Source organism: Seriola aureovittata, chromosome 17, assembly GCF_021018895.1.
Source record: "Seriola aureovittata isolate HTS-2021-v1 ecotype China chromosome 17, ASM2101889v1, whole genome shotgun sequence".
Lineage (NCBI taxonomy): Eukaryota > Metazoa > Chordata > Actinopteri > Carangiformes > Carangidae > Seriola > Seriola aureovittata.
In genome coordinates, this window is record NC_079380.1 from 21,684,458 (window position 1) to 21,710,588 (window position 26,131).

General features: G+C 44.9%; 1 protein-coding gene and 1 long non-coding RNA gene across 6 annotated transcripts in view; one reads left to right on the top strand and one right to left on the bottom strand.

Moving 5' to 3' along the window:
- Positions 1-25,806, top strand: part of LOC130185419 (myosin-10) — a 50,604-nt gene extending 24,798 nt beyond the window's left edge. For 2 of the 5 annotated variants that reach the window (XM_056401890.1, XM_056401891.1), the window contains exons 4-43: positions 173-200; positions 2,344-2,446; positions 3,312-3,341; positions 5,901-5,993; positions 7,392-7,455; positions 7,936-8,034; positions 8,499-8,642; positions 8,746-8,841; positions 9,522-9,640; positions 9,959-10,111; positions 10,539-10,712; positions 10,801-10,974; positions 12,240-12,354; positions 12,987-13,049; positions 14,952-15,145; positions 15,297-15,418; positions 15,760-15,829; positions 16,122-16,282; positions 16,401-16,509; positions 16,599-16,730; positions 16,833-17,039; positions 17,202-17,339; positions 17,490-17,613; positions 17,732-17,903; positions 18,680-18,892; positions 18,972-19,116; positions 19,211-19,417; positions 19,993-20,097; positions 20,194-20,346; positions 20,438-20,686; positions 20,913-21,125; positions 21,246-21,458; positions 21,550-21,711; positions 21,796-21,924; positions 22,156-22,244; positions 22,714-22,837; positions 22,954-23,162; positions 23,318-23,426; positions 23,847-24,019; positions 24,281-25,806. In XM_056401890.1, the coding sequence (XP_056257865.1) occupies positions 173-200; positions 2,344-2,446; positions 3,312-3,341; positions 5,901-5,993; positions 7,392-7,455; positions 7,936-8,034; positions 8,499-8,642; positions 8,746-8,841; positions 9,522-9,640; positions 9,959-10,111; positions 10,539-10,712; positions 10,801-10,974; positions 12,240-12,354; positions 12,987-13,049; positions 14,952-15,145; positions 15,297-15,418; positions 15,760-15,829; positions 16,122-16,282; positions 16,401-16,509; positions 16,599-16,730; positions 16,833-17,039; positions 17,202-17,339; positions 17,490-17,613; positions 17,732-17,903; positions 18,680-18,892; positions 18,972-19,116; positions 19,211-19,417; positions 19,993-20,097; positions 20,194-20,346; positions 20,438-20,686; positions 20,913-21,125; positions 21,246-21,458; positions 21,550-21,711; positions 21,796-21,924; positions 22,156-22,244; positions 22,714-22,837; positions 22,954-23,162; positions 23,318-23,426; positions 23,847-24,019; positions 24,281-24,434 (5,531 nt within the window). In that variant the 3' untranslated portion in view covers positions 24,435-25,806. The remainder of the gene's footprint in view (positions 1-172; positions 201-2,343; positions 2,447-3,311; positions 3,342-5,900; positions 5,994-7,391; positions 7,456-7,935; positions 8,035-8,498; positions 8,643-8,745; positions 8,842-9,521; positions 9,641-9,958; positions 10,112-10,538; positions 10,713-10,800; positions 10,975-12,239; positions 12,355-12,986; positions 13,050-14,951; positions 15,146-15,296; positions 15,419-15,759; positions 15,830-16,121; positions 16,283-16,400; positions 16,510-16,598; positions 16,731-16,832; positions 17,040-17,201; positions 17,340-17,489; positions 17,614-17,731; positions 17,904-18,679; positions 18,893-18,971; positions 19,117-19,210; positions 19,418-19,992; positions 20,098-20,193; positions 20,347-20,437; positions 20,687-20,912; positions 21,126-21,245; positions 21,459-21,549; positions 21,712-21,795; positions 21,925-22,155; positions 22,245-22,713; positions 22,838-22,953; positions 23,163-23,317; positions 23,427-23,846; positions 24,020-24,280) is intronic. The other 3 variants (XM_056401892.1, XM_056401893.1, XM_056401894.1) reach the window with 3 other exon arrangements.
- Positions 7,921-8,569, bottom strand: LOC130185423 (uncharacterized). The gene is made up of 3 exons (XR_008830150.1): positions 8,465-8,569; positions 8,268-8,354; positions 7,921-8,052 (listed from the first exon to the last, which is right to left on the bottom strand). It is a non-coding gene; the product is annotated as an uncharacterized LOC130185423 (long non-coding RNA).
- Positions 25,807-26,131: the final 325 nt, after the last annotated feature.

Sequence of the window (26,131 nt, forward strand, 5' to 3'; positions counted from 1 at the left end):
GCATGTTGATGCGAAAACAACTGGTCAAGTCGCAGTTGCATTTTACTGTGTTAGGGTCCAACAGCGTGACCGCAGAAAGGCTGTCTTTGTAATTACTGCTGTTGCTGTGAAGGTTAAAGCCTCTGAGAGGATGGAAAGATGCTGACTGTGTTTTTCTTTTTTCTCCGAACAGATCGTGAGGACCAATCAATCCTTTGCACGTGAGTAATACAACGCTTCAGTCTCTGTTACATTTCTGCCTCCGCCTCTCTTGAGGGTCATTTCTCTGTGAGGTCAGGTGGTTGTTCTGTTCTTTAAGGCCGGTTCTGCTGAAACTGTGGAAAGATGAGCATGACACAGCTCTACCTTAACCGGATCATCAAGTCGGGGTCTCACTGCTTGTCCTTAAATGTTTCTACATATACAAGAGTTAGAACAACATGGTTATAATGAGGCTTATTTTGAAGGGTCATTACTCCTGGTTTACCTGGTTATTTTGTCTTATAAATCTTTTTTCATCCCCCTTCATCTTTCTCTCACCCCAGGTCAGTTGGCCAGCTCCCATCACCCTGCTGTGTTTTATTTAAAGACTTGTTCCAAATAGCTTTTTGCGGACGCTGGGTTGTGCCGCAGCTCTACCCGATACTGAGGGAGTTATGAGTGTGGTTTGGTGCCCTGCCTTCATCTACTACGGCAGAGAGTAATTAAGTGCCACACTCTTTCAATGTGCCTTAAACTGACGCTGCCAACGAACAGACAAGAGCTGTTGCATAATCCGTCCTGAAGTCTGAGAACGTACACCCCCTGTTGGTGACAGTTCGAGCTGTGTCACCCCACTGTTTAATAAGCAGGGTGGTCAAAGGCCCAGTTTACAGCGGCTGCTCCCTCACTGTGAAACCATTTATATTGATTTCAGTATAAAAGAGAAGAGTTGGAAGTGTTTAATGATATTTCCAGGTGAAATACTGATTAGAAAAACGCACAAGTGAAGCCAGTGAACGACTTGTGTTTATGGTTTACGCAGATGTGACGTTAACTTTGCAACAACCACTTTTTAATCACATGCTTTTACTGATGAGAAGTCTCATGACCAAACAGGGGGTGAACCTGTGTTCAGTATCCCATGTCACACACGGATGTGAGGGTGAAGGACGAGCGAGGAGCAGCCCCCTCGTGTTGTTGCATGATGTCCACATGTCGTATCGTATGTGAAGAACAGGGAGCGTCCCGTCCCCCCCCCCCGTCCCCCCCCATGAAACTTGTAGAATTTCTCGCATTGCAGTCGCGAATTCTTGCTGACATCTGAGAGCTGTGAGAGAGCGGGCGACAGAGGCGGATGGGAGATACAGAGTGGTCACGTAGTGAGGTGGGTCCTGCCACACGTGACCCCCCCCCCCCCCCCCCCCCTCTGGGGTAAAGCATAAGATGTGTCAGCGAATGCTTATTTTCCTTGAGAAAATATTCTTTTGCCAAACTCGGATGTGTAACTAACTTGACCTACATTGCTTATCCGTCTGTCCCGCGCTCGAGGACCCGTAAAAATTCTAGATAAAACCGCCCCTGCGTCTTGCTCGGTGCAGTAGAGCTAATTGCCAGCTAGACTAAAGCCACTGGTATGTATCTAGATGTAGTGTTTGCTGGACTGGTTTTCGGTGTTGGCCCTGGTTGTCTGGGCTCTGGGACCTGACTGTGGGAGCTGTGCATGGCCCTGCCTGAACACAGCTATCATTAGCGACGGCCCAAAAGCAGAGCCTGGAAACTTTGGAGACCGGCCCGTCGAACCACAGTGTTCCCCAGTGAAACCCACTGACAAGGGGGGGATGGATGGATTTAGAAAGCAACAACAGATAGCCTGATGGTCATTTTCTCTCTCTCTCTCTCTCTCCTCCACTTTTCCTTTTTCTCTTTGTTTATTCGTTCGTTGGGCTTCATCCAGTCGCTCCTGACCGCCATAATGATGAGTAAGAGTGATTTTGGTTAATGTTTTATGGTGTTTTGTCAGTACTTTGTGGACAACTTACACGGATTATTTCCTGTAAAGAATAAGAATAACTTCAATATCTGTCACAGAGGAACATAAGTTTTTCTTTGACAAGGCTCAGCAATGAATGAATAATGCACATTTAAAAGACACACACACACACACGTAGAATAGGACTAAAAGCTGGTTATGCCTCACCAGTAAAAGCTTGTGATTCATGATTACAGACAAAGGGTGCTGTAATCTGAAAGGGATGACAAATCAAATCCTTTCTTTCACTCATCGGTCATCCACTCACACTTCTTTCATCCTCTGTCTGCTCATGCGTACACCATATATATCCACGCCGTCCGTGCCCTTTGTTTTTTGTTTTGTTTTTCCAGAGGTGAATCAGGCGCTGGCAAGACGGAGAACACGAAGAAGGTCATCCAGTACCTGGCCCACGTTGCCTCCTCACACAAAGGACGCAAAGACCACAACATTCCTGTGAGATCCCCACTGCCTACATTTTTCCTTCTCTATCCTTGGCCAAGCCTGGGCCTCTACTTTCTCCTCTTCTTCTTCTCTCTCTCCTTCTCCTTCTCCTCTCCTCTCCTCTCTCCTCCTCTCGTCTCACCTTAGATGAAAAATTGTATGGCTTTATTGGTACTTGTCAATTACCTCTGCATCATTATTGTAATTTAAAATTAATAGTTTGACATTTTTTCAGAATCATGCTTATTTGCTTTCTGGCGCAGTTTACCGCTCTCACATCTGCCCATTACACGTTAACGCCACAGCCGGCAGCTGGTTACCTCAGTTCAGCAGAGAGGCTGGAAACATGCTAACCTCGGCTCTGCCCGCCAGTAACAATATCAGCCTACCAGGATTTCGGTGCGTTATTTATTTGATCTGTCTTTCACTGGGACCAGTAACTTCCTGGAGTCCCTGCTGTCCCTCTTTTCTTTTACACGTATTAAACAGGCACAACATGAAGCTTTACAGGTGTCGGTAGGCAGATTTTGTTTCCCTGTGTTTCCAGCCTCTAAGCTGAGCAGCTGCCGCCCAAAATGTCAAACTATTCCTTTAAATGAACTGTGACATTACTGTGCTCTCTGTTTTTTGTTTTCAAGTTTAAAGTGCATAGATAAAGAGTCATGTATTAATCCACAGCTAACCGGACAGATGTTAATGTTAGTGTCACCGGTCACGGCTCCTGCTTCATGTTCATCCGGTGGCGTCCTGTGAGAGCGCAGCCGACGCTGGGCTCAGTGTGTAACTGCTGTTCTTGTTTCCTGCGGCTTGTGTCTGACATGAGACGCTTCAGGGGTTTTTTTTTTAACACTTGCATTTGTTTATCCATAACAAACAGCCCGAATCTCCCAAAGCATTCAAGCTACAGGCAAGTGTTTCTCCCACTTTCTAAAACAACACAAAACAAAACAAAAAAAAGTGTGTGGTCCCTTTTGATGTTTGTGTATATGTGCATGCCCTCCTCTCCAAAGCTCTGCCGCTTCCGTAATGATGTTGACGGACTAATCTAAGCTTCTTTCTTTATGAGGTATTTGTTTGTGCTGGCTCAGTCTACTCACATGATTATTTGAAGCCCGGTGAATCCTGCCATTAAACCAGCGGGCTCATGATTATAAAACACTTTGTTTTATCAGTTGGTTCAGGTTTATTAGAACAGTTGGAAATTGAGATGGTTTATTAGAAACACATGTCTCAAGTTAAATGCAAACAATTAGGTCGTACCTGCCGTTAAAAACTGTTCACATTAAGTGCTGGTTGGAGTGTTAACGGACTCTTGTGTATCCACACTGTGTTGGTTTGTTAGTCACTCATTTTAAATGCACACGTTATTTAGGAAGAGAAAATCAGACCACAGCCACAGTAAACATCTCTCCTCGAGCTTCATCTTCTACATTTTAGTGAATCCACAACGCTACGAAAAAAAACCCCCCCAGGTGTAAATATGGAGATATTAAAGATGATTGAAGATGACGGCAGTTAGTTAAATCTTTCCTATATTGATGCATGTTTTCCATTGGTGATGTTACTCTAGATGCATGTGTGTAGTTCTGAAGAGCATTTTCAATTAATATTTCATTTCTAGCTTGGCTTATTGTAAAGCCCTGGCTGTGGTAATATTATTCCAGTTACCAAATGTGCCTTGGAATTCATGTGTGGTTTTTGTTGCCCAGTCAATAATCAAACACAGGGGATGTTTCTATGCGGATCTCGATGCCTAACCTGGATTTTTGGATTTTAATCTGCTATATTTTGTCCCAGAAGCAACACAAATGAGACTCTGCTGACACAATACTGACTTTGCTCCAACCTCAACTCCAACTCCAACAAAACTTGATAGTTTCTGACTCACCTCCCCTCTGCTTGATTTATCCGGTAGCTATTTTTTTTTTTCTTTCTCCCCTAAACCAGTACCCGATGTTTTCTGTGTCCTCCCTAAATCTAATAACTATGGAAAGCAGAGTGAGTCCTCTGACCGGCAGCTCTGAGCAGGCACACACAATCCAGGTGAATGCCCTCTAATATGCCGCGTTTCAGAAGCTTTGGGTGAGAGGCTGTAACTCAGCGCCTCCGTGGCCCCCCCCACCCCCCACCCCACCCCCCCTTTGCCTGAGCACACCATCCGCACTGACCTCCTTAACGCTGCTTTCCCCTCTGCGTTGCATTACGGCTGCCTCTGAGCACAGGCCAGAGGAATGTAGAACCAGGGATCGAGGGAAAGCAAAGATGTGGTGCAGGAGAGAGGATTGGGGGGGGGGGGGGGGGGGGGGGGGTGAAGTAGTGGAGGAGAAGTAAAGCAGACCATAGGAGACCAGACTTTCATATTTCACTCAGTGAGTAAAGACAAATGGGGAAGCCTGTTTATTCACGTTGCTGTGCAGGGGATTTATAAACTGCTTTCTGTGTTGTTCTGTTAATCAGAGCCTGAAAGATAAAGGGGGGGGGGGGGGTGGAGGAGGATAGTCGCTCCCCACTTCTGTCAGTCAAACCCACGTCCTTCAGGAGGCAATGGGGTTTACACACCCCAGACAGACAGAAGACTGCACAAAAACACTGAAATGCTGCTTGTACGGAGATATTAAAGTTTGTGTGTGGACCTTCAGCAGAGCTCCGTGGTCTTAGTCAAGAAAAAGACTCTTGACCTTGTTTCCCATTATCGTACTGACTGAGATGAGTCATAAGGGGCCAAGAGACACTCACACAGGCCAGAGAATTAGTGTTGTCTCTCTCTCTCTCTCAGTCTCACTTGCTGTATAACAACACATCTGAGCAGGACTATAGATAGTCTTAGGGTCCGATCTCCGCTGTGCTGCAGGTGGAGCCGCCGGTGCCGCCGGAGCCCCTGGATAGTGGAGATTGTCTCATGCGTATGGGAATTAGAGGTTTCATAGGGAATTGTCCCAACCACCTACCAAACCCAGGTTTTGAGATTTTTGGGAGGAAGCCATCGTGAGTGTAACCGTCACGGTGGTGCGGTCTTTGGATATAAAGGGTATATATCATCACAGCCACGGGAATGTGCAAGGCCGGAAGCACGCTCTCACCCCGTCGGCCCAAACCTACCGCGTTGGAACAAAACTCTTTGTGGTTTCACGAGTTCTGTCAAACTGTTTAGTTGCCTTTGCCCCCTTTAAACTTCTCGAGATCCCTTGACAAAAATCACATTGTACTGCAGTTGAGTAAAGCAAAGCCAGCACAGCCGTGATAAATGGCTCGGTTTAGCATATTGACTTGGCGACATTTTCCCTCTACCTGCTCTGTTACCAAGAATTTATTTGCCTTGCCAGCTTGTGTATGTTTTGGCAGACGCAGACAAATTTGATAAATAGTGATATAAAAAAAAAAAAAAAAAAGATTTATTACGTGGGGCCAGGTGTAAGAAATGTTTGACAGCTTGTTGGACTCTTACCTCTCTGTCTTCTCTGCACAGGGGGAGTTGGAACGCCAGCTCCTGCAAGCCAACCCCATCCTTGAATCTTTTGGCAACGCCAAGACGGTGAAAAACGACAACTCGTCTCGCTTCGTGAGTCCCCCGTTCTTGATTTAAACACATGTACAGATAGTATTATCAGAGAAACAGGTTCACTCACATTTAAACACACGACAAGTATTTCCTCATGTTAGCTTTATAGAAGAGATAATCTGATGTTTTATTGGAAGTCTTTTAACCTTGAACTAAACTGTTTTGCTTTTGTTTTCGGGTAATAAACAAACAAACTGCTAATTAGTAGGAATATACCATGTAGAGAAAGATAATTAGTCCTCCTTGGAATAAACTGCAGAGCTTTCATGAAACCAGTGAGAATAAAAGAAAGAAAATCAAATTAAATTGTCTGGATAGATTTTTATCTCTGTCTCTAAAGCATCATCATTAGCTCCTCGTCCCTGAAATTTAATAGGATGACATTTTGAGACACATGCTTATTTGTTTTTGTCCTGAGATTTAAATGAGAAGATCATTATTTAATTTTTTTTTCATGGTGAATATGAAGCTGTAGCGATCAGCCTGTTAGCTTAACTTAGTACAAAGACTCTAAACAAAGGAAAAAAGGTGGCCTGGGTCCGTCTGAAGTTATCTGCCTACCACCCATCTCTAAAGCGCATTTACTAACACGTTATATTTCTTCATGGCCCAGAAACCAGCAGACCCTCCAGGAAGTTTCTGCTCCCTGCCAAGAAACAGTCCAGATAAAACCCCTGAAAAACCCCAGTGTGTTGTTCTTTACGTTGGTTTTTGTAAGGATTTAATAAATGAGATATAACTTGTCGATTAGTGAGCGTTCAAGGTGCAGGTCGGCAGATTTTGTTACCTTTGGACGGAGCCGGGCGAGCTGCCTTCCCCCGGTCTTTGTGATAAGCTGACCAGCTGTACGGACATGACAGTGATATCAGCCTCCAGGAAGTTAATAAACATATTTTCCAAATTAAACTCCTTTAATTTATTTATTTAATTTTTTTTTATTATGTAACTTTCGTATATTTGATAAACGATAATGATTTTGTTCATAGGTTTAATGTTTGCTTTCTAATAATTTCCTAAAAACCCGGTAATGTAAAGTGAGCCGATGCCATACTTGCCAAAATGAACTGGTGTACTCTGTACTCATGAATCACCGGCTGACCACCGGTAGACAGATGGGCACACACACATTTACACACACGGACTCACTGTCAGGAAACCGCAGACATGCCTGAGATTCTTTCTGACCTGTGAACCTGGCTTTTCCTAATATAGACATTTTATTCTTCACTGCTTTTCTATTCATCGGCGAGAATCCACAAGGGCCGTATTTTAAAACGCAACAGCGGCTGAAGGGAGGAGGAATAGTTAGTAGATAGTTGACAGACACACACTGACATCCCTGTTTAACCTGTGGCGTTTCAATAACTTCATGTTTTGTGTTTTTGTTTTTTCTTGCAGGGGAAGTTCATCAGAATCAACTTTGACGTGACGGGCTACATTGTCGGGGCCAATATTGAAACTTGTATCCTCCTGACTGTGACTGAGAGAGAGAGAGAAGACCATTAAAGGACTGTTTTTTAAATAAAATAAAGAGCTAAAATAAAGAGTTCACATTGAGTTAAGAGCTGAGAGTAGTGGTCAGGCTGTTTGACTCACCACTGCTTCTGCTCAACCACAGAAATGCCTTTCCCGTCCTGTGTATTCCAGAGTTAGAGAGCGCTGGAGCTGTAATGAAACCATTTTTTATTGGTGTTCCTCGTTTTATTGAAGTTTATTAATGCCTGGAAAAAGAATAAGGGATTAGATTCATTTGGATAAAATGTCTTTGTTTCCGACACTTGAAGAAAAAGAGAATTTATTTGTAGATTAGAATCTGATTTGATTCCCATGGGAATTCTCCGGTTGCTCCGTAATGTAATGATGTTTCTTGAAAGATTGATTCGCGGTGACGGTATCCGCTGTCTTGATTTTCATGATGTCAGTCCTTAACCTCTGCTCTCAGACCTTCTGGAGAAGTCGAGGGCCATTCGACAGGCCAAAGATGAGAGGACCTTCCACATTTTCTACCGCCTGCTCGCAGGGGCCGGAGAGCATCTCCGGAGTGAGTGTCCGACTCTCGCTTTAAGGAGAAATCGGGATAAACAGAACCATGAGAGGAAGGACAGTGAGGTTTCATGTGTGTGTTAATTTCCCTCAGGCAGGGAACAGAGCTAAAGACAGATGGCTTGAGTTAGCACCAGTGAAACAAATCTTTCTCTCTCGTTAACTTTTAATTTAGCTTGTTAGTACATTGTTTCGTGATGATGCAGAAGATATTTAGACAAAATATTTTACCTGTGAGCTAATGGGTTTTAAAAGGTGACTGGATCTCTTCCTCACTTACGCACTTACTCTCTGTGTCTAAAGTGAATGGATGCAAATCTTAACAAACAGAAGAAAAATAAATCAATCAGCAGCACAGTAAATACAGTAGAACAACAGACAGCAAAATTAAGTTAAAACATGAAGAAGAGAATATTGATTAAAATGACCTTGTTGATGTTTTTCTTTTCTCGCCTCGTCCAGCCGACCTGCTCCTCGAAGGCTTCAACAACTACCGTTTCCTGTCGAATGGTAACATTCCCATCCCTGGTCAGCAGGACAAGGAGAATTTCCAGGAGACGATGGAGGCCATGCACATCATGAGCTTCAACCACGAAGAGATTGTCTGTGAGCAGTAGTTCCAGATGTTTGTTATTTTCCCCTCCCTCTTACTCAGCCATTACCTGTTCTCCCCACGGTCTCCTATAAAGTTTTATCTTATCCTTGCCAGGCATGCTGAAGGTGGTCTCTGCCGTGCTGCAGTTTGGAAACATTGTCTTTAAAAAGGAGAGGAACACTGATCAGGCCTCAATGCCCGAGAACACAGGTAAACACACCCACCATCCGGTCGCAATACGACGCGAACACACACACACACACACACACACACACACCACACACACACACACACACACACCCTGGAGTCAGTCATGAACCCAGCGAGTGAGATGACCGGGGGCCCTTCAGCTTCCACCACCAGCAGGTGATGGAAAACAGTCCGCTCATGTCCACGTAGCACATGCTCGCGCTGTGAGGACACGCTTTATTAGAAACACCATTACGCTGAAGTTAGATTATATGTCTCTCGGTAACTGAACGCTTGTAATGTCTGGATCATGTCAGCACCGTCACATGCTCCTGCAGTCCGGGCTGCTCTGTACACACACACAGCTCAGTATAAGAAATGAAATGTCAAATGAAATGTAATATTGTGAGTTTTATTAACTGAGGTCTTGGGGCAAGACCAATGAAACATACTAGTGCTAGTCCTCGAAGACCTTAAAGAAAGCTCTTGGGGTCTCAGCCCAGACAGACTGTGCATTGAGGTATAGTCATATATCCCGGGCTGTTAGTCAGTGTTGCTTTTAGACTTCTTTCATTTTTGATTCAATTATTTGAGCCTTGCATTAAACTGAAGCTCTGATGTTGTGTTATGAAACCCGATCTATCTGAACACTTTATTTTAATGCGCTGAGGTTCTTGCTCTCTTCTCCCTCGCTCTCCCAGCTGCGCAGAAGCTCTGCCACCTGCTCGGCATGAACGTCATGGAGTTCACCAGAGCCATCCTCACCCCGAGGATCAAAGTGGGACGAGACTATGTGCAGAAGGCGCAGACCAAAGAACAGGTACGGTGCCATCGGACACTATAAACAACCCTAACGTCCGCAAACCATGTTTTTTTTCTTTTCTGTTTATTTGCTGTTAAATGATGGAAAACATCAAGTTGAATTCCAGTCATCTCTACTTTGATATTTATAATAAACTTATGAGTTACACAGTATATGTGGACAGCTGAGTGTAACAGCAACACAATGTTTCTATTCTTGTATTTGTGCTCATTGTTCAGCGGGTTTGGTTTTATTAATAGTGTCTTTCATGGTCCTGCGCTCTCTCTCTCTCTCTCTCTCTCTCTCTCTCTTTTTTTTTTTTTTTTCTCCCCTCAGGCCGACTTCGCTGTCGAAGCCCTGGCCAAGGCAACGTATGAGCGGCTGTTCCGATGGCTGGTCCACCGCATCAACAAGGCCCTGGACAGGACCAAACGCCAGGGGGCGTCGTTCATCGGCATCCTGGACATCGCTGGCTTTGAGATCTTTGAGGTAGTGACTTGCTTTAACACCAACAAACTCATTTCCACAAAACACAAAACACCTTGTAGACCTTGTAGTTTCTTTCCTTCACACCCGGATTAAACTGAATGTTTTACTAGCAGTTCGATGGGCCACGACCGAACCCAAATGAAATACGACTTCTTTGCACCTGATCATTAAACTGCTAAAGTGGATCAATGTGCTCCAGCATTTCATTTGGGGTCAGTTGTTCTGAAGTGGCCTATCTAACTATTTGTACCCTGTCCTGCTCTGAGAGCGCCGATCTCCTTTAGTGGAGGCCGAAGCGCAAGAGACGCCTTTCACAAGAATGATTCACTAGTTTAACCAAGTCACAGGGAATTAAAACACACACCTAAACTGGTAATATAAGATAATAACTGAATAACTTCTCTTCTGCTTTACGCCTTCGTTGTAGCTGAACTCGTTCGAGCAGCTTTGCATCAACTACACCAACGAGAAGCTGCAGCAGCTCTTCAACCACACCATGTTCATCCTGGAGCAGGAGGAGTACCAGAGGGAGGGCATCGAGTGGAGCTTCATCGACTTCGGCCTGGACCTGCAGCCCTGCATCGACCTCATCGAGAGGCCGGTCAGTGTCTCTTGGCCTGTGTGTGCGTGTGTGTGTGTGTGTGTCTGCTTATGAATATTTGTATTTAAACCAAATCTTGTCTCCTCAGAATAACCCCCCTGGTATTCTGGCTCTGCTGGATGAGGAGTGCTGGTTCCCCAAGGCCACTGACAAGACCTTTGTAGACAAAGTGCTGCAGGAGCAGGGCACACACACCAAATTTCAGAAGCCGCGTCAGCTCAAGGACAAAGCCGACTTCTGCATCATTCACTATGCAGGGAGGGTATGTATGTCCGGCCCACTGAGGGGTCTTGTGCTCCGACTGGTAGCTGGTTGCACTTAAAGCTAAACTAAAAACATAACGTCTTCTCTATAGCCTCACGTGTGTCCATGCTTTCTGTTTTTTCCTTACGCCAACAACGCTCTTTCTGTTTCTGGGATGTTTCGTAGTCTTTTCTCAGAGGCACAGACTTAGCTCCTCTAAAGGAGCAGTTAACCAGGTCATTGCCTGAAAACAATAGCCCGGTTGTCGCACTGCTTCTGCAGGAAAAAACCCACATCTGGTTCGCATTGGTGCGAGATTGAGTCTTCAGTGCCTGGTGGTTACATAACGGAGGTTTTCAACTTTCACCCTTTTTTGTACGGTGGTCTGCCATCTGCAAGGAGAAAACGGATACTCCGCTACTTTCCAGATGCCTGTCAGTCATAGCGTGAAATCCGATGTAGCCCCGTGAGTGATAGTTTAATTAGGTTTACCTCACATGAATACTGAATGTGAAAACAGTGAGGAGCATCAGTCGGCCGTGTCTAAACATCAGCCCGAGCCTCGCCGTGACAAACAGGTGAAAACCTCAGATTCAGCCAAATATTAAGCGTCCGGTGTCCGACAGCGCGGCCAGGTTTTAATTTGAACTTCATCAAATAAATCCAGCATGACAGAGCGATACCGAAGAGAAGAAAATAAATGCAAACACCGCGAGTTCGCTTCTCCAGGATTCTGATGAAACCCATATGGAGATCTTCCATTCCTCATCTCAGGTTGCTGACCATGTCAATTACTTGTTACGCTCCGCTCCAATCCAACGCTCTTCACTGTGTGTCAGACGTTTGAAAAACACACACAAGTCAAAGTTATCGCCGTGTCCCAGAGACTAATCCCATCAACACAGGACGTTCCAGTGAGAGCTGACTGTGCCGTCGCTCAAATGTAATGTGCAAATGATTGAAAGTCTTATTGGTTCAGTGTTGTATGTGATTGTTTGATCTGATTTTGAACCTCCTGCTCACTGTGTAGTCACATAGCTCATTCAGCACATCTGGAACACTACGAGAGCTGTCAGTTAAGACGCAACAGACCCGGCGGCAATTAATCAGAGACTGAAAACCAATCCTCTAAAAGAGAATTATGAAAGCACTTTCTTCTTTTACGCTGTTGTTGTCTTTGGGGTGTAAGAGTGAAGGATGGAAAGAGATTAGATCAGATGAAGCGGAGACATTTTATTGTGCAAATGTTAAAACAATACTGAGGACTTTTCTTCGCTTCCGCAGGTGGACTACAAAGCTGATGAATGGCTTATGAAGAACATGGATCCCCTAAATGACAATGTGGCCACGCTGCTGCACCAGTCAACCGACAAGTTTGTGGCTGAGCTCTGGAAAGATGGTGAGTGATTGTATCGACACAGGGTGCAGTCAGTTGTATTAGCTGTAAAAAATCTAATTAAACCGGTCCCACACTTTTTCTATTTGAGACCAGAAGGATGTTACTCAGCACATCTCTTGGGAATTGCGTTCTTGTCCGTATCTCTTTCGGGTTTATACTCGGTTAATCTTTTCCCTGATTGAATGAAAGTTAGAAAGCTGTTCTCTCCTCTCTCACACCTCCTCTATAAGGTTCATCTGGCAGCTTCACTGCTGTCTCTGATGCAGGATGAGTTTTTACCAGCTAGTCAGATGGGAACCATGGCCCTCATTGTCCTTATTTTAATTTGACATTAATTTAGTCTTTTTATGGAGTCGCTGAGAGGTCCCCCCCCCCCCCCCCCCCGAGTAATGACCAGCTATGATAACCCAACACTAGTTTAAATGATACGGTTTTGATAATATGCATGAACTGTAGTATTGCAATGGATGAACTGACATTAACTCTTTAATCCTCTCCTTTAACAGCTAATCGATGCGTGTGAAAGTTTGTGTGTGTGTGTGTGTGTGTGTGTGTGTGTGTTTGCACGCTCTCTTTTTTCTCTCTCACTCTCCGTGTCTTCTCTCTCTGTGTCTGTGTCTCTGTTGCTGTAGACATTCAGACGTTTCAGAGAGCTTCTTTCTATGACAATGTGTCTGGGCTCCATGAAGCTCCAGGTGAATGATAGTGACACGTAAACCTCAATGTACCACTGGCTTCTCCTCACCCTCTCCCCCTGGAGGGCTCATCGGTTTTTCCCCCCCGTCTTGTCATGGCTGCAGTGTGCCACCCCTCTGAAAGCCCCCCCCACCCACCCCGCTGGCTTTGCATGGCTGCACTACTGTTGTATTTAAAACCTCTAATACCGATCATCTTCACTCTGGTGGCTCGCTGCCACTGTAATTATCACAGCAATTATCGCTTGAATGATCAGCCAGGTTCATCATGAAAAAAATAGCTTTGTTTTTCTGAAAAACAGATATAATACAATTATTATAAGTCTGTAAATCTGAGACACTGAACGTCTGCCTGCTGCTGCTTTTAGGCCCTGATGCATTTTGCCTGATTAAAAGAGGCACATAAAAGGAGGTTGATGTGGTGGGACTCCACGCTCAGACAAGGTGCCACCACCATCTAAAAATTGCAAAACGATGCAGCGATTACCAGTCCCCTGACTCCACCGATACAGTTCTATTTAAAGATGTCCCAATGACTTTATAATCTCCTTTTTTTTTTTGCATTCAATAGTCTCAACCCAGAGAGTTTCAGAGCTGACAGCAGATGGAAAAAAATAAGCAGTGACCGAACTCGAGGGAGGATCATTGATTCAAGCTCCTGTTTACTGAGTGCAGACATTTATATGTACTGAGAGAATGGAACATCTGAGAAACCTGCATGCCAGTTATCTAATCCGGCTCCGTGTCATTAATCTTTTTCTATGAAAAGACAAGGGGAGGAGGGAGAGAGAGAGAGGGAGTTGCTGAACTGTTTTCTTTCCATTTGTGGGTTTGACAGAGATAATCTTAACAGGGTTGATTTAAACAGTGATCATCTACTTTCTCCAGAGAAATTAAAGCAAATTTGATTTTTGTTTTTTTTGGTTGTTATGCTGCAGGAGTACACAGCTGTCTACTTTAATCTATCGTTATTGTCCAGGATAATAGAAGCTTTGATTCATTAGTGCTGTGGGGATGCAATTTTATAGCATCAGTGATTGTTTGAGTTAAATATGACCAAGTTGTCAATTGTCAGTTTTATTTATATTGTGCCAATTCACGCCAGAAGTACGCACTCTTTATAAGTCACATACAAGGTTTAATTCAATTCAGTTGCAGTTGTAAGAAAAGAAGAACTTAGACCCTAACCCCGTGATTTGCACTTTGCTTTTACTGGATAGGTGGCAGCAGGGTGACAGGGCAGGATGTAGTGATGTAGTCTAATGTGGCAAAAAACGAACAAAAGATTTTACATGTGCATTTATATCTGTACATAAAGTCAATCAGTGGGTAAGTCATAAATGCTGTTATGTAGCAGTCTGCTATTTGTTGTGATTCTTTTAGGTTTTAATCCAGTGGTCGATATAAAATCATCACAATATCATAATGTACGTTACATATTTTAGATTTTGTCTCCGTGTCTTGGCTGTGAAACTCCGCTGCTGCCCGGTCGACTCAAATCCACTAGATCCTGCTTTAAAATCCCGTTTGAACACAGGAGCGTTGGGGAGATGGCTGGCTGACAGAAACCAACAGTGTGTCTGCAAAATGTGACGTCTGTGTTACGTTGCGTCAAACCAGCTGATGGTCTGCGGTCACAGCTGGTGTGACACCATCGTCTGTCTTCATGCTTTATCACAGCAATAGAAAAGAGAAAACCCTGCTTCAGTTGAACACATGAACGTTTACTGGCAACGTTTCCCGATGAAAATTCAGACTTCAAAGTAAATTTATTGGCTTTTCACTTTTATCCCCTCTACACATAAATATCAGCAAAACCAGTGTCACAAAAAAATCACAAAATGTTCCTGCATTAATATAATTATCTCTCTTTCTTTGCATCTCCGATTCTTTAATCACCAGTCGACCGGATCGTGGGGCTCGACCAGGTTGCGGGCATGAATGAGACGGCATTCGGTGCCGCCTACAAGACCAAGAAGGGCATGTTCCGCACCGTGGGTCAGCTGTACAAGGAGCAGCTGTCCAAGCTGATGGCCACACTGAGGAACACCAACCCCAACTTCGTCCGCTGCATCATCCCCAACCACGAGAAACGGGTGAGTCTCTAGTTAACGTTACCGTCGGTTGACCACGACAGGTCAGTTACTGTCGCCATGTCAGTACGTGCTGTGAGGTCGGTGAATTATGCACCGTGATGAATCCTTGGGTTGCACTGTACTGAGTGAACACATCTCCCTCCTCTCACAGGCTGGTAAACTGGACCCCCACCTGGTTCTGGACCAGCTCAGGTGTAACGGCGTGCTGGAGGGGATCCGAATCTGCAGACAGGGTTTCCCCAACCGCATCGTCTTCCAGGAGTTCAGACAGAGGTGATGTTCTACCTTTGCATTTCCTGTTTTTTTTTTTGGTTCGGTTTAGAAAATTTAGAAGATGGCGTCGCCTCAGTGGCTCAACTCGTAGAGCGCATACCACACAGGCTTGGTCCTGACTTGGTCCTGACCGCGGTGCCCATGGGTTCGAGTCCAACACCATGATATAAATTTGGCACTATGCTTTTACACTTAATGAAAGATTGATGATGGATCTGGTTTTATTTCCTCTTTGTGACCTTTGATCTTTGCAGTCTCTTGTTTCTCTCTTTTAACTTGTCATAGTTTCAGCCTGTGATTTTGTCCCTTGTGACTCTGTGTCATCTCTGCTCTGTGTCCAGGTATGAGATCCTCACTCCTAACGCCATTCCCAAAGGCTTTATGGATGGCAAGCAGGCCTGCGAGAGAATGGTAAGGACTTGAGGGGTCTCTGTTTAGGTCCCGTTTGAAACAAGAGGCTTCAGTTATTATGATTTTCTCATTGTCGGGCAGTTGCACGAAAGAATCGATATGTTCATCATATCATCCAGCACCACCTTGTTACTGAAGCAAAAATGTCTAAAATATAAAACAGGTTTTGCAAATAATCGCTCCCATTACAACAAGTTTTTTCCCCTTAATTCACACTTATTAACAAGACAAAGGCTGTCTGTTAACTTAAGCCATCTCTCCTCCTTTCAATGTCTCTCTTTCTCTTTGCTAGATTCAAGCCCTGGAGCTGGATGGAAACCTTTTTCGTATCGGCCAGAGTAAGATCTTCTTCAGGGCTGGGGTCTTGGCCCACCTGGAGGAAGAGAGGGACCTGAAGATCACAGACATCATCATTTATTTCCAGGCTGTCTGCCGAGGATATCTGGCACGCAAGTAAGTGCTGTTCTGCCGCTGCTGCCTTATGTTTGAGAGCTCCTCCTTCCTATATATTTAATTACAAAACGTAGATTTTACTGTTGTCTCACTCTGTCCTCTTTTTGTGATGCTTCAGGGCTTTTGCGAAGAAGCAGCAGCAGCTCAGCGCTCTGAAAGTTCTCCAGAGAAACTGCGCTGCCTACTTAAAGCTGCGTCACTGGCAATGGTGGAGACTCTTCACCAAGGTGTGTGCATATGTGCATGTGCTTGTGTTTTTGTTTTTCTGGAATGTGTGCCGTCCTCTGAAGCTTCCCCCGATCATGTGATCCTGCAGGTGAAGCCTCTGCTGCAGGTGACCAGGCAGGAGGAGGAGATGCAGGCTAAAGATGAGGAGCTGGTCAAGGTGAAGGAGAAGCAGACCAAGGTGGAGGGAGAGCTGGTGGAGATGGAGAGGAAACACCAGCAGGTCAGTCACAGCCGCAGCTGTTAGAAAAATATCATTTTGATTTATACTTACATGGTTTTTCAATGATCAATAACTGAAGGTTTTAACATTATTTTTGCGCAGTTGGTGGAGGAGAAGAACATCCTGGCGGAGCAGCTGCAGGCAGAGACAGAGCTGTTTGCGGAGGCCGAGGAGATGAGAGCTCGTCTGGCCTCCAAAAAGCAAGAGCTGGAGGAGATCCTTCACGACCTGGAGTCCAGGCTGGAGGAAGAAGAGGAGAGGAACCAGGGCCTGCAGAATGAGAAGAAGAAGATGCAGTCCCACATCCAGGTGTGTTGAAATACTCATGCAACATCAAAGTAATGGCTACTGAAAAGCTCATTTTGCACAGTTTGAAATATGTTCTGAAAGATTACAATTTCAAATGACTTAATTACAAAAGTATTTTTGCTAATTGTGTTTGCTGCCATCATTAAATACTTGTGTGTGTAGGACCTGGAAGAACAGTTGGATGAGGAGGAGGCTGCCAGGCAGAAGCTGCAACTGGAGAAAGTGACAGCGGAGGCCAAAATGAAGAAATATGAAGAGGACATTTTGCTACTGGAGGATCAGAACTCCAAGTTCCTCAAGGTGAGAGAGAAGGGAGGGATCTGGAGGTTGACGTTCAGGCTAAAGGGTTTTGAGTGGAAACAAGTAACGTGTGGAATAGTGAAGATGGAGGATCTCGCAAACAGAAGTTTAGCTGTGTGCTAACCCGCCTGTACGTCTATCTCTCCTCAGGAAAAGAAGTTGATGGAGGACCGAATCAACGAGGTGAACTCATTGCTAGCTGAAGAGGAGGAGAAGGCCAAGAACTTGGGCAAGATCAAGAACAAGCAGGAGATGATGATGGTCGACCTGGAGGGTAAAGGAGTAAAGTCAAATACAGACTAGAATAGTAAAGTGCAAAAATGAACCTGCGAAAAGAGTTTCCTTTCTGTTTTACTACAACATCATTGTGTCCTCTCTCTTTTCTAATTCAGAGAGACTGAAGAAGGAGGAGAAGACCCGTCAGGAGCTGGAGAAGGCTAAGAGGAAGCTGGACGGTGAGACGTCTGACTTCCAGGACCAGATATCTGAGCTACAGGCCCAGGTCGAGGAGCAGAAAGTTCAAATGGGCAAGAAGGAAGAGGAGCAGCAGATGATGCAGGCGAGGTAGGAGATATAGGAGAATGGAACAGAAGCTACTCAGTGACAGAGAAAATCCCCTCACCAACAACTATTACATAACTGTGTGAGCTAAATATGGGTTTTTAATATCGAGTCATTGAGATTCTGCTTCATGATGTGAGTTTGAGATAAGTGCCACATAGCTGCACGGAACGATCATCACGCATTCACACCTGCCATTTTATATACTGCATTTTATCGGACTGACAGCGCAGCCGAAACAGCAGCGCCTTCATCATCCTGTAAAAATAGTCTGTTGTTGTGCTCCTTCGTGCACATGCCCGTGCCTGTGTTTATCCATCCGATTCTCACTGCATTGGAATCTGGTGCGCATGTAATTTTTATGCGGTATTAACATCCAGCGCTGAGCCATGAAGTGGCCTGTACAGCGCGCAGCTCCTTTAAGAGTGTTTGGTCAAAAGATAACTGAGCATCAACTGCTTAATGAAACAGTGATTCTAAAATTCAGTCTCTGCTGCCACCTAGTGGGTGTTCACTGCAGGGACTGACTATGTTGCGTAAGGAAACTGCAAATAGAATTCATGAGTGTGTTGTGGCCAAATTTCAAATAAATGAGCAGTTAAAAGAAATGAAATAATTCAGGTTCATCTTATTTTGCTGGAATATTGCAGTGAGTTCCTTGGTCATATTTCTCCGATAGCATTTTATATTTTTTTTCTGACATCACACCGTCACAGTCCCAGTGTCGTGCCCGGCTTTTGTCACATGTTCTTTCTTGCTGTTCTCGATGTTTGATGTAGGGGGGAGGACGAGGTTAGCCAGAAGAACAACGCTCTGAAGCAGGTGAGGGAGCTGCAGGCCCAGCTGTCTGAGCTGCAGGAGGACCTCGAGTCGGAGAAACAATCCAGGAACAAGGCCGAGAAACTCAAGAGGGACTTGAGTGAAGAGCTTGAGGCCCTTAAAACCGAACTAGAAGACACCCTGGATACAACAGCTGCACAGCAGGAGCTAAGGTACAATACTGCATTTTAATCTCACTTATTTTAAATCAACAGGAAAGTTAAGACTTTTCTGCGTCCCTGTTCTCCGTAGGACCAAGCGTGAACAAGAGGTTGCGGAGCTGAAGAAGGCCATCGACGAGGAGACTAAAAACCACGAGGCTCAGATCCAGGAGATGCGACAGAGGCACGGCACAGCCTTGGAAGAGCTGTCTGAACAGCTGGAACAAGCCAAGAGGGTAACATCCCCTTTCCGCAAAAGATTATTTAAAGTGACGTCACTCCATCATCATAACGCAACACTAACGTTTGCCGTTCACTGATCACGTCTAGTTCAAGGCGAACCTGGAGAAGACCAAGCAGAGCCAGGAGAGCGCCAACAAGGAGCTGGCCAGCGAGGTCAAGACCCTGCAGCAGGCAAAGACGGAGTCCGAGCACAAGAGGAAGAAACTGGAGGCGCAGCTGCAGGAGTTCATGGCCAGAGTCACCGAGGGAGAGAGGGCCAAGGGAGAGCTGGCTGAGCGCTCACACAAACTGCAGGTGAGGAGTGTAGATGTGAATATGTTTGATTTGATTCAGTGGAATCAGAAGGTCTTTGTTTTGGAGATAATAACTTCAAAATAACTTCATTTAGGGAAGGTTTGTTTGTTTGTGTAATTCCTGCATTTTTAGGTTGAAACTAGAAACTCTGAGGGAAAATAAACAATATATATATGTTTTAACTACTTAAACTTCAGCCTTCATGTCACAAACTTGTAGTTGCATAATGCTCCTGCTCTTGATTAGTGTTGTTCATGATTATTCGCTGAACTCACAATAAGCATTTTGACTGACTGACTATCAGTTGAACAGTTAAAACATCCTCTGGCATCAGTAACATCTGAGCGTGTATTCTCCACCGCGGGTCTCACAGTTGACAGACTGAGCACCAAACTAACCCCTTAGTAGCCAGACGTTGAAATTTGCTTTTTTATTTTAATAAATTATTCAATATTTTCTTACATGGGAGAGGCTTTTACGACAGTTATACACAGCTCAGAGGATTTTATTCTCCTTTATATGTGATTTCAGAAATGCATTTGATTTAAATTGATCATTTTAATGTCTCCGCGCAGACGGAGTTAGACAATGTGTCAGCCATGCTGGAAGACTCGGAGAGGAAGGGGATCAAGACGGCCAAAGATGTCGCTGGACTGGAGAGTCAGCTACAAGACTCGCAGGTGACGTGCGGTATCTCTGAGCTTTTAGTCACCGAGCCAAATGCAACGAATGCTTTCTGTTAAACCAACTGGACAAATATGACTTTTTCCCCGTAGGAGCTGCTCCAGGAGGAGACACGTCAGAAACTGAACCTCAGCAGTCGCATACGGCAGCTGGAGGAGGAGAAGAACGCTCTGCAGGAGCAGCAGGAGGAGGATGAGGAGGCGCGCAAGAATCTGGAGAAACAGATGTTGACCCTACAGGCTCAAGTAAGACAGGTGGTCTCTGGAGTAAGAAAACAATGATTAGATTCTTGTTGTTGGTTTTTATTCTGGATCTTTCTCTTTCTGCCGCTCATAGCTCTCAGAGAGCAAGAAGAAGCTGGAGGACGATGTTGGGACAATAGACAGCCTGGAGGAGGTTAAGAAGAAGCTGCAGAAGGACCTGGAGCTGGGCAGCCAGCGTCTGGAAGAAAAAACCATCGCCTTTGAAAAAATGGAGAAGACAAAGACTCGTCTGCAGCAGGAGCTGGATGATCTAACTGTCGACTTGGATCACCAGCGACAAATTGTCTCCAACCTGGAGAAGAAGCAAAAGAAGTTTGACCAGGTGAGAAACACTTTATTTGGGATATTCTGACATATAGCGTTTATGGAAAACAACTTTGGTTTCTAAGCTTGTTTGTTGTTGTTAGATAAATCTTTAATGTAACCCTGCAGCTTGTGTAGTGTAGATAGATTTCAGGAGTCAAAATTCAATAATTTCATCATTCATCAAAATACCAAATAAGATTTTCATGAAATTCAGGCCTATAATCTGCCGTCCTCCTCCACAGATGCTAGCTGAAGAAAAGAGCATCTCAGCTCGCTACGCTGAAGAACGTGACCGTGCTGAAGCTGAGGCCAGAGAAAAGGAGACCAAAGCTCTGTCCATGACCAGAGCTCTGGACGAGGCGCTGGAGGCCAAAGAAGAGCTGGAGAGGGTTAACAAGCAGCTCCGGGCTGAAATGGAAGATCTGATGAGCTCAAAGGACGACGTGGGCAAGAATGTGAGTGTCAGGGTCAACAAAGTGCACACAGTCCGAGATCCTCACCCTGGGACCCTCTTTTCGGACCCGGCTGTACGTCTGACAGTAGAGCAGTAATCCTGTTTGTCTCCTGTCTGTCAGGTCCACGAGCTGGAGAAGTCCAAACGCACTCTGGAGCAGCAGCTGGAGGAGATGAAGACTCAGCTGGAGGAGCTGGAGGACGAGCTGCAGGCCACGGAAGACGCCAAGCTGCGTTTGGAGGTCAACATGCAGGCCATGAAGGCCCAGTATGAGAGAGACCTTCAGGGCCGGGACGACCAGAATGACGAGAAGAAGAGAGCACTGGTCAAGCAGGTGCAGAACAACACTTACCACTGAATCACAGCATTATAAACAATCGTTTAATCCCATCACACTAAAGGCTTGTTCCTGCTCCTCCCTCCAGGTGCGAGAGATGGAGGCGGAGTTGGAGGATGAGAGGAAGCAAAGAGGTCTGGCTGTAGCTGCGAAGAAGAAACTAGAGATGGATTTGAAGGATATAGAGGGCCACATAGAAGGAGCCAACAAGGCTCGAGATGAAGCCATCAAACAGCTGCGCAAGTTACAGGTGCGGATCTGATACGTATGTTTGAATCAGTTTTGCTTTGTACATATTCTCCATTCATACCTCCTCATCCATTTCTCCCTTCAGGCCCAAATGAAGGACTACCAGAGGGAGTTGGAGGACGCCCGAGCTTCCAGAGATGATATCTTTGCCATCTCCAAGGAAAATGAGAAGAAACTCAAAAGTCTGGAGGCTGAGATTGTTCAGCTACATGAGGTACAGCAGAACAGGATGTTCCTGGTCTCTAAAACCCAGACTGATGTTCAGACCTTTTGCAATGTTTGTTGTGCCACACGTGGATAGTTAGGGGTTGTAGAGTGTTGGTTTACGGGTGATAGTAAACTATATTTACTCCATATTTTAATAACTCATGTTAATGCATTGAAAGGTCCCTCTTAACATGAGATCAGAGGACGTGCTGATTCACCTTTGACCTTTTCTCTGCAGGATCTGGCAGCGTCTGAGAGGGGCCGGCGCCACGCAGAGCAGGAACGGGACGAGCTGCAAGATGAAATCTCAAACAGCACCTCCGGAAAGTGAGTTACCCCCACACACACACACACACACACACACACGTGAAACACACCATAATATCTGTGCACAGATGCATCCTTCTGTGATATAGTTTATCCTTTCTAAAGTACGGCCAGGAACCATCCCATGGACGGCCTGTACGTCGGTTTACCTGTCAAAGGGAAATATTCATGGACAAACTTTTAGAAGTCACAGTTTGGGGTTTTAACCTTCTCCAGAAAACAAATTATCTTCATATGTGGTGAAGCCAAATCCCCTGAGCAATTTACATTTAGTTCCTGTGTTTTCTGTTAAAGTTAAAATAATACAGCCTGGTATAATATACTTCATGCTCGTACATTTATTCTATAATAATTTGGAAAGGGGCTGAACGACCCCAGCTGTGATAGTCTGGTTAAAAACCTGTGTCCATATTTACCAGAGTCATTTCTGAGCAGCTGCTTTCAACATCTCCTCCTTTTCGTGTGTCAGGTCTGCTCTGATGGATGAGAAGAGGAGGCTGGAGGCTCGTATCGCCCAACTGGAGGAGGAACTGGAAGAGGAGCAAGGCAACATGGAGCTCCTCAACGACCGCTTCAGAAAGACGACCATGCAGGTATGAAAACTCTACCGTCTGTGAGTTGTAATAGTTTTAAATATGAGATGCAGTTTGGTTTTTTTTTCTGTATCAATGTATGAACTTCACCTTCCACCTTCCTTCCTCCCCCCCAGGTGGACACCCTGACCACAGAGTTGAGTGCAGAGCGCAGCACAGCCCAGAAGAGCGAAAACGCTCGCCAGCAACTGGAGCGTCAAAACAAGGAGCTCCGGGCCAAGCTGGGCGAGCTGGAGGGCTCTGTGAAGAACAGGTTCAAGGCCTCCATCACTGCCCTGGAGGCCAAGATAGCACAGCTGGAGGAGCAGCTGGAGCAGGAGGCCAAGTGAGAGTTCTTCCCCTTGCTTAAACTAATCAACATAATCAGAGGGAGCACTTTTAAAAACAATAAACAAGGTTCAAATATGAGATGGGAATTGAGTTAACAGTTAGAATATACGTGTGGGTGTAACATGTAACGCTAAATCTTCTCCACTGAAGGGAGCGAGCAACAGCCAACAAGATCGTGAGGAGGACCGAGAAGAAGCTGAAGGAAATCTGCATGCAGGTGGAGGATGAGCGTCGCCATGCCGACCAGTTTAAAGAGCAAGTACGTCTGTCACTGCTGAAATTAACACTGCTGTTGTTTGCTGTTTTCAAGCACTTGCCACTTTATTTTTAAAAGGCAAAACATTTTGAGCTTTATCAACCGATTTCTTTTTCTCGGCACTTTCCAACGTGCGTTTTGTGTCTCATCTCGTGCTGTAATTGTTTTCTAATTGTTTCCACTGGGACAAATAAGCTTTAATTAGTGTCTGCCATTATGCAAATGACACAGTTACGACCTAATGATACAACAATCACTAAAAACTGCTGCAAAACTTTCTGAACTTTCCTACAAACCAGTTAAGAAAAACAGATCAGGTCCTTTGCACACGTTTTGTATTTATTGTAATGTGTGTTTTTCTTTGTGTGTGTGTGTGTGTGTGTGTGTGTGTGTGTGTGTGTGTGTGTGTGTGTGTGTGTGAAGGTGGAAAAGGCGAGCTCTCGCATGAAGCAGCTGAAGCGTCAGCTGGAGGAGGCTGAGGAGGAGGCCACGAGGGCCAACGCCTCACGCAGGAAACTGCAGAGGGAGCTGGACGACGCCACCGAGGCCAGCGAGGGTCTGAGCCGTGAGGTCCACACGCTCAAGAACCGCCTCAGGTACGGTGTGGTAGACAAAACACCCACTATCTGTCAGTCGCCATTTATCCTTTTATTGTATTAGCTATATTCCTGGATGCTTATTTTTTAACAACTTGGTGCTGACCGTATTCCAGTGACATTACCACACACTGTTATATCAATATTTGCTATTATTAATTTTTTAAAACAACATTCCCTTTCCCTCCATTCCTTCTCCTCCTCCTCCTCCTCCTCCTCCTCCTCCTCCTCCTCCTCCTCCTCCTCCTCCTCCTCCTGCAGGCGTGGCGGCCCCATCAGCTTCTCCTCCACTCGCTCCGGCAGACGTCAGCTGCAGGTGGAGGGATCTTCCCTGGACCTCCTGTCCGACGACGAGCTGGAAAACAAGATCACTGACAACAACGCCAACGAAACGCCGGCGCCGCAGCCGGAGTAGAGGAGCGGAAGCCTTCACTTTTGCTCTCCCATTCACTTCTCACCCCACACACACAGTAAACCCCAGACACTCCCAGCTTGAATAGGGACCCTCTTCCCGCCCCTCTGGCCACTTCAGCACTTAATTAAAGGACCCTCGCAGCCCGTCTGGACAGATCTGCTCACTCCAAACCACACACAGCATGATCTAAGAAAACCCCTTATCCCTGACCTTTCTCCTCAACCCTTAAACCTTAGCACACACCAGCAGTTGGACCCCCAACGCTCCCTTTTAATACCCCACTTAAGGTTGTAAGAAGCACTACTTTGCCTTACCCCTCCTTGTCAAGCTGCAGGGCTTTATAAAAGCAACTCCAATCATGCGTTGAGTGAAGACTACTTCAGTAACCCCTTATAACAACTCCCTAATCCCTCCGTGCACATGTTAGAAATGAGTAAATCTTCAGATTGAGTTCTGCTCGTCAATCAGTGAGTGCACGCGTGTCAGGACGGTACTTCTCCTCGGTCGGACCAGTATTTAGCTCTTTCAAAACGCTTCCCAACGCTAAAATAAAAGCACTGCAATATTTGAAAGGAACGGATCCTGATGAAAGCGAACGACCTTCTGACATTATTTTTTCATCAAGTTTCTGACATACAGTATCATATCAGTCAGTTTAGTCGTGTTAGTTGAACTGTAACTGAATAGTATTTTTCCAGTCCTATGGCGGGATTGTTTGCTTGCATATGAATATAGACATGTGACTGTAAGCTGCCTTGTCGCCTCAGCGCTACAGACCGTTGCTCCTTTGACCAGTATTGGTTTCTCCAATGTTTGACAGTAGGTCAGTGTTGACTTGTAATTATTTGGTGTGAGTGCTGAAAGCGGCGATCACACTCATCTTCTCTTGCGCTACTTCTTCTTCTTCTTCTTCTTCTTCTTCTGTGCCTTTTTCGCTCACTCAAAACTCAAAACCCATTTATGCCTCATATACTGTTCATATATTGAACCATTTTCATAAAATATTCATAAATTTGCATATGAAATGAGATATTAGTGGAAACCTGATTTTCTTTGATTTGTATGTCTTCCTCCAGCGTTCATGTGACCCCGATGATCGATATGTCAAACAGTTTGGGATTCTTTGTAGATGGGTGCTATGACTTTTCTTATTGATAACTTTTATACTTTTTGTGTTATTAAGATTTAAAAACAATCCAATAGACATCAACTGTATTTAAATCTCTGCTATTGTATACAGTGCAAACTCCATTCATATTTCAAAATGCTCAGTATTGCACATTGATCAACTGTACTCATCATTATGACATGTACAGTTCATGAGTTATTAGGAATTATATATAATGCATTAAAGTCTATGGAGCCCATTTCACTCCCATTGTGTTTCTCACTCATCTGTATTAACTACAAACTCCATTCACAATGTAAAATCCTGCACAGTGATGAATTGAGTCCACGATGATGCCACTGAATTAGTAATGTCATCCATTTTTCAAACTTTGACAATCAACATGACAACAGCTGCATTTTTTTTTTTTACGTTTTTTGCATTTTGCCAAAGACAGTATGACACAGTACAAAGGTCTCTGACCGGAACTGAACTGGAGACGTTGCAGATATATGGTAAAGTCACTTGTGAAGTAAGTTCTGCTACTCCACAACACTCCAGAGGGAAATTTTTACACCACTAGATTTAT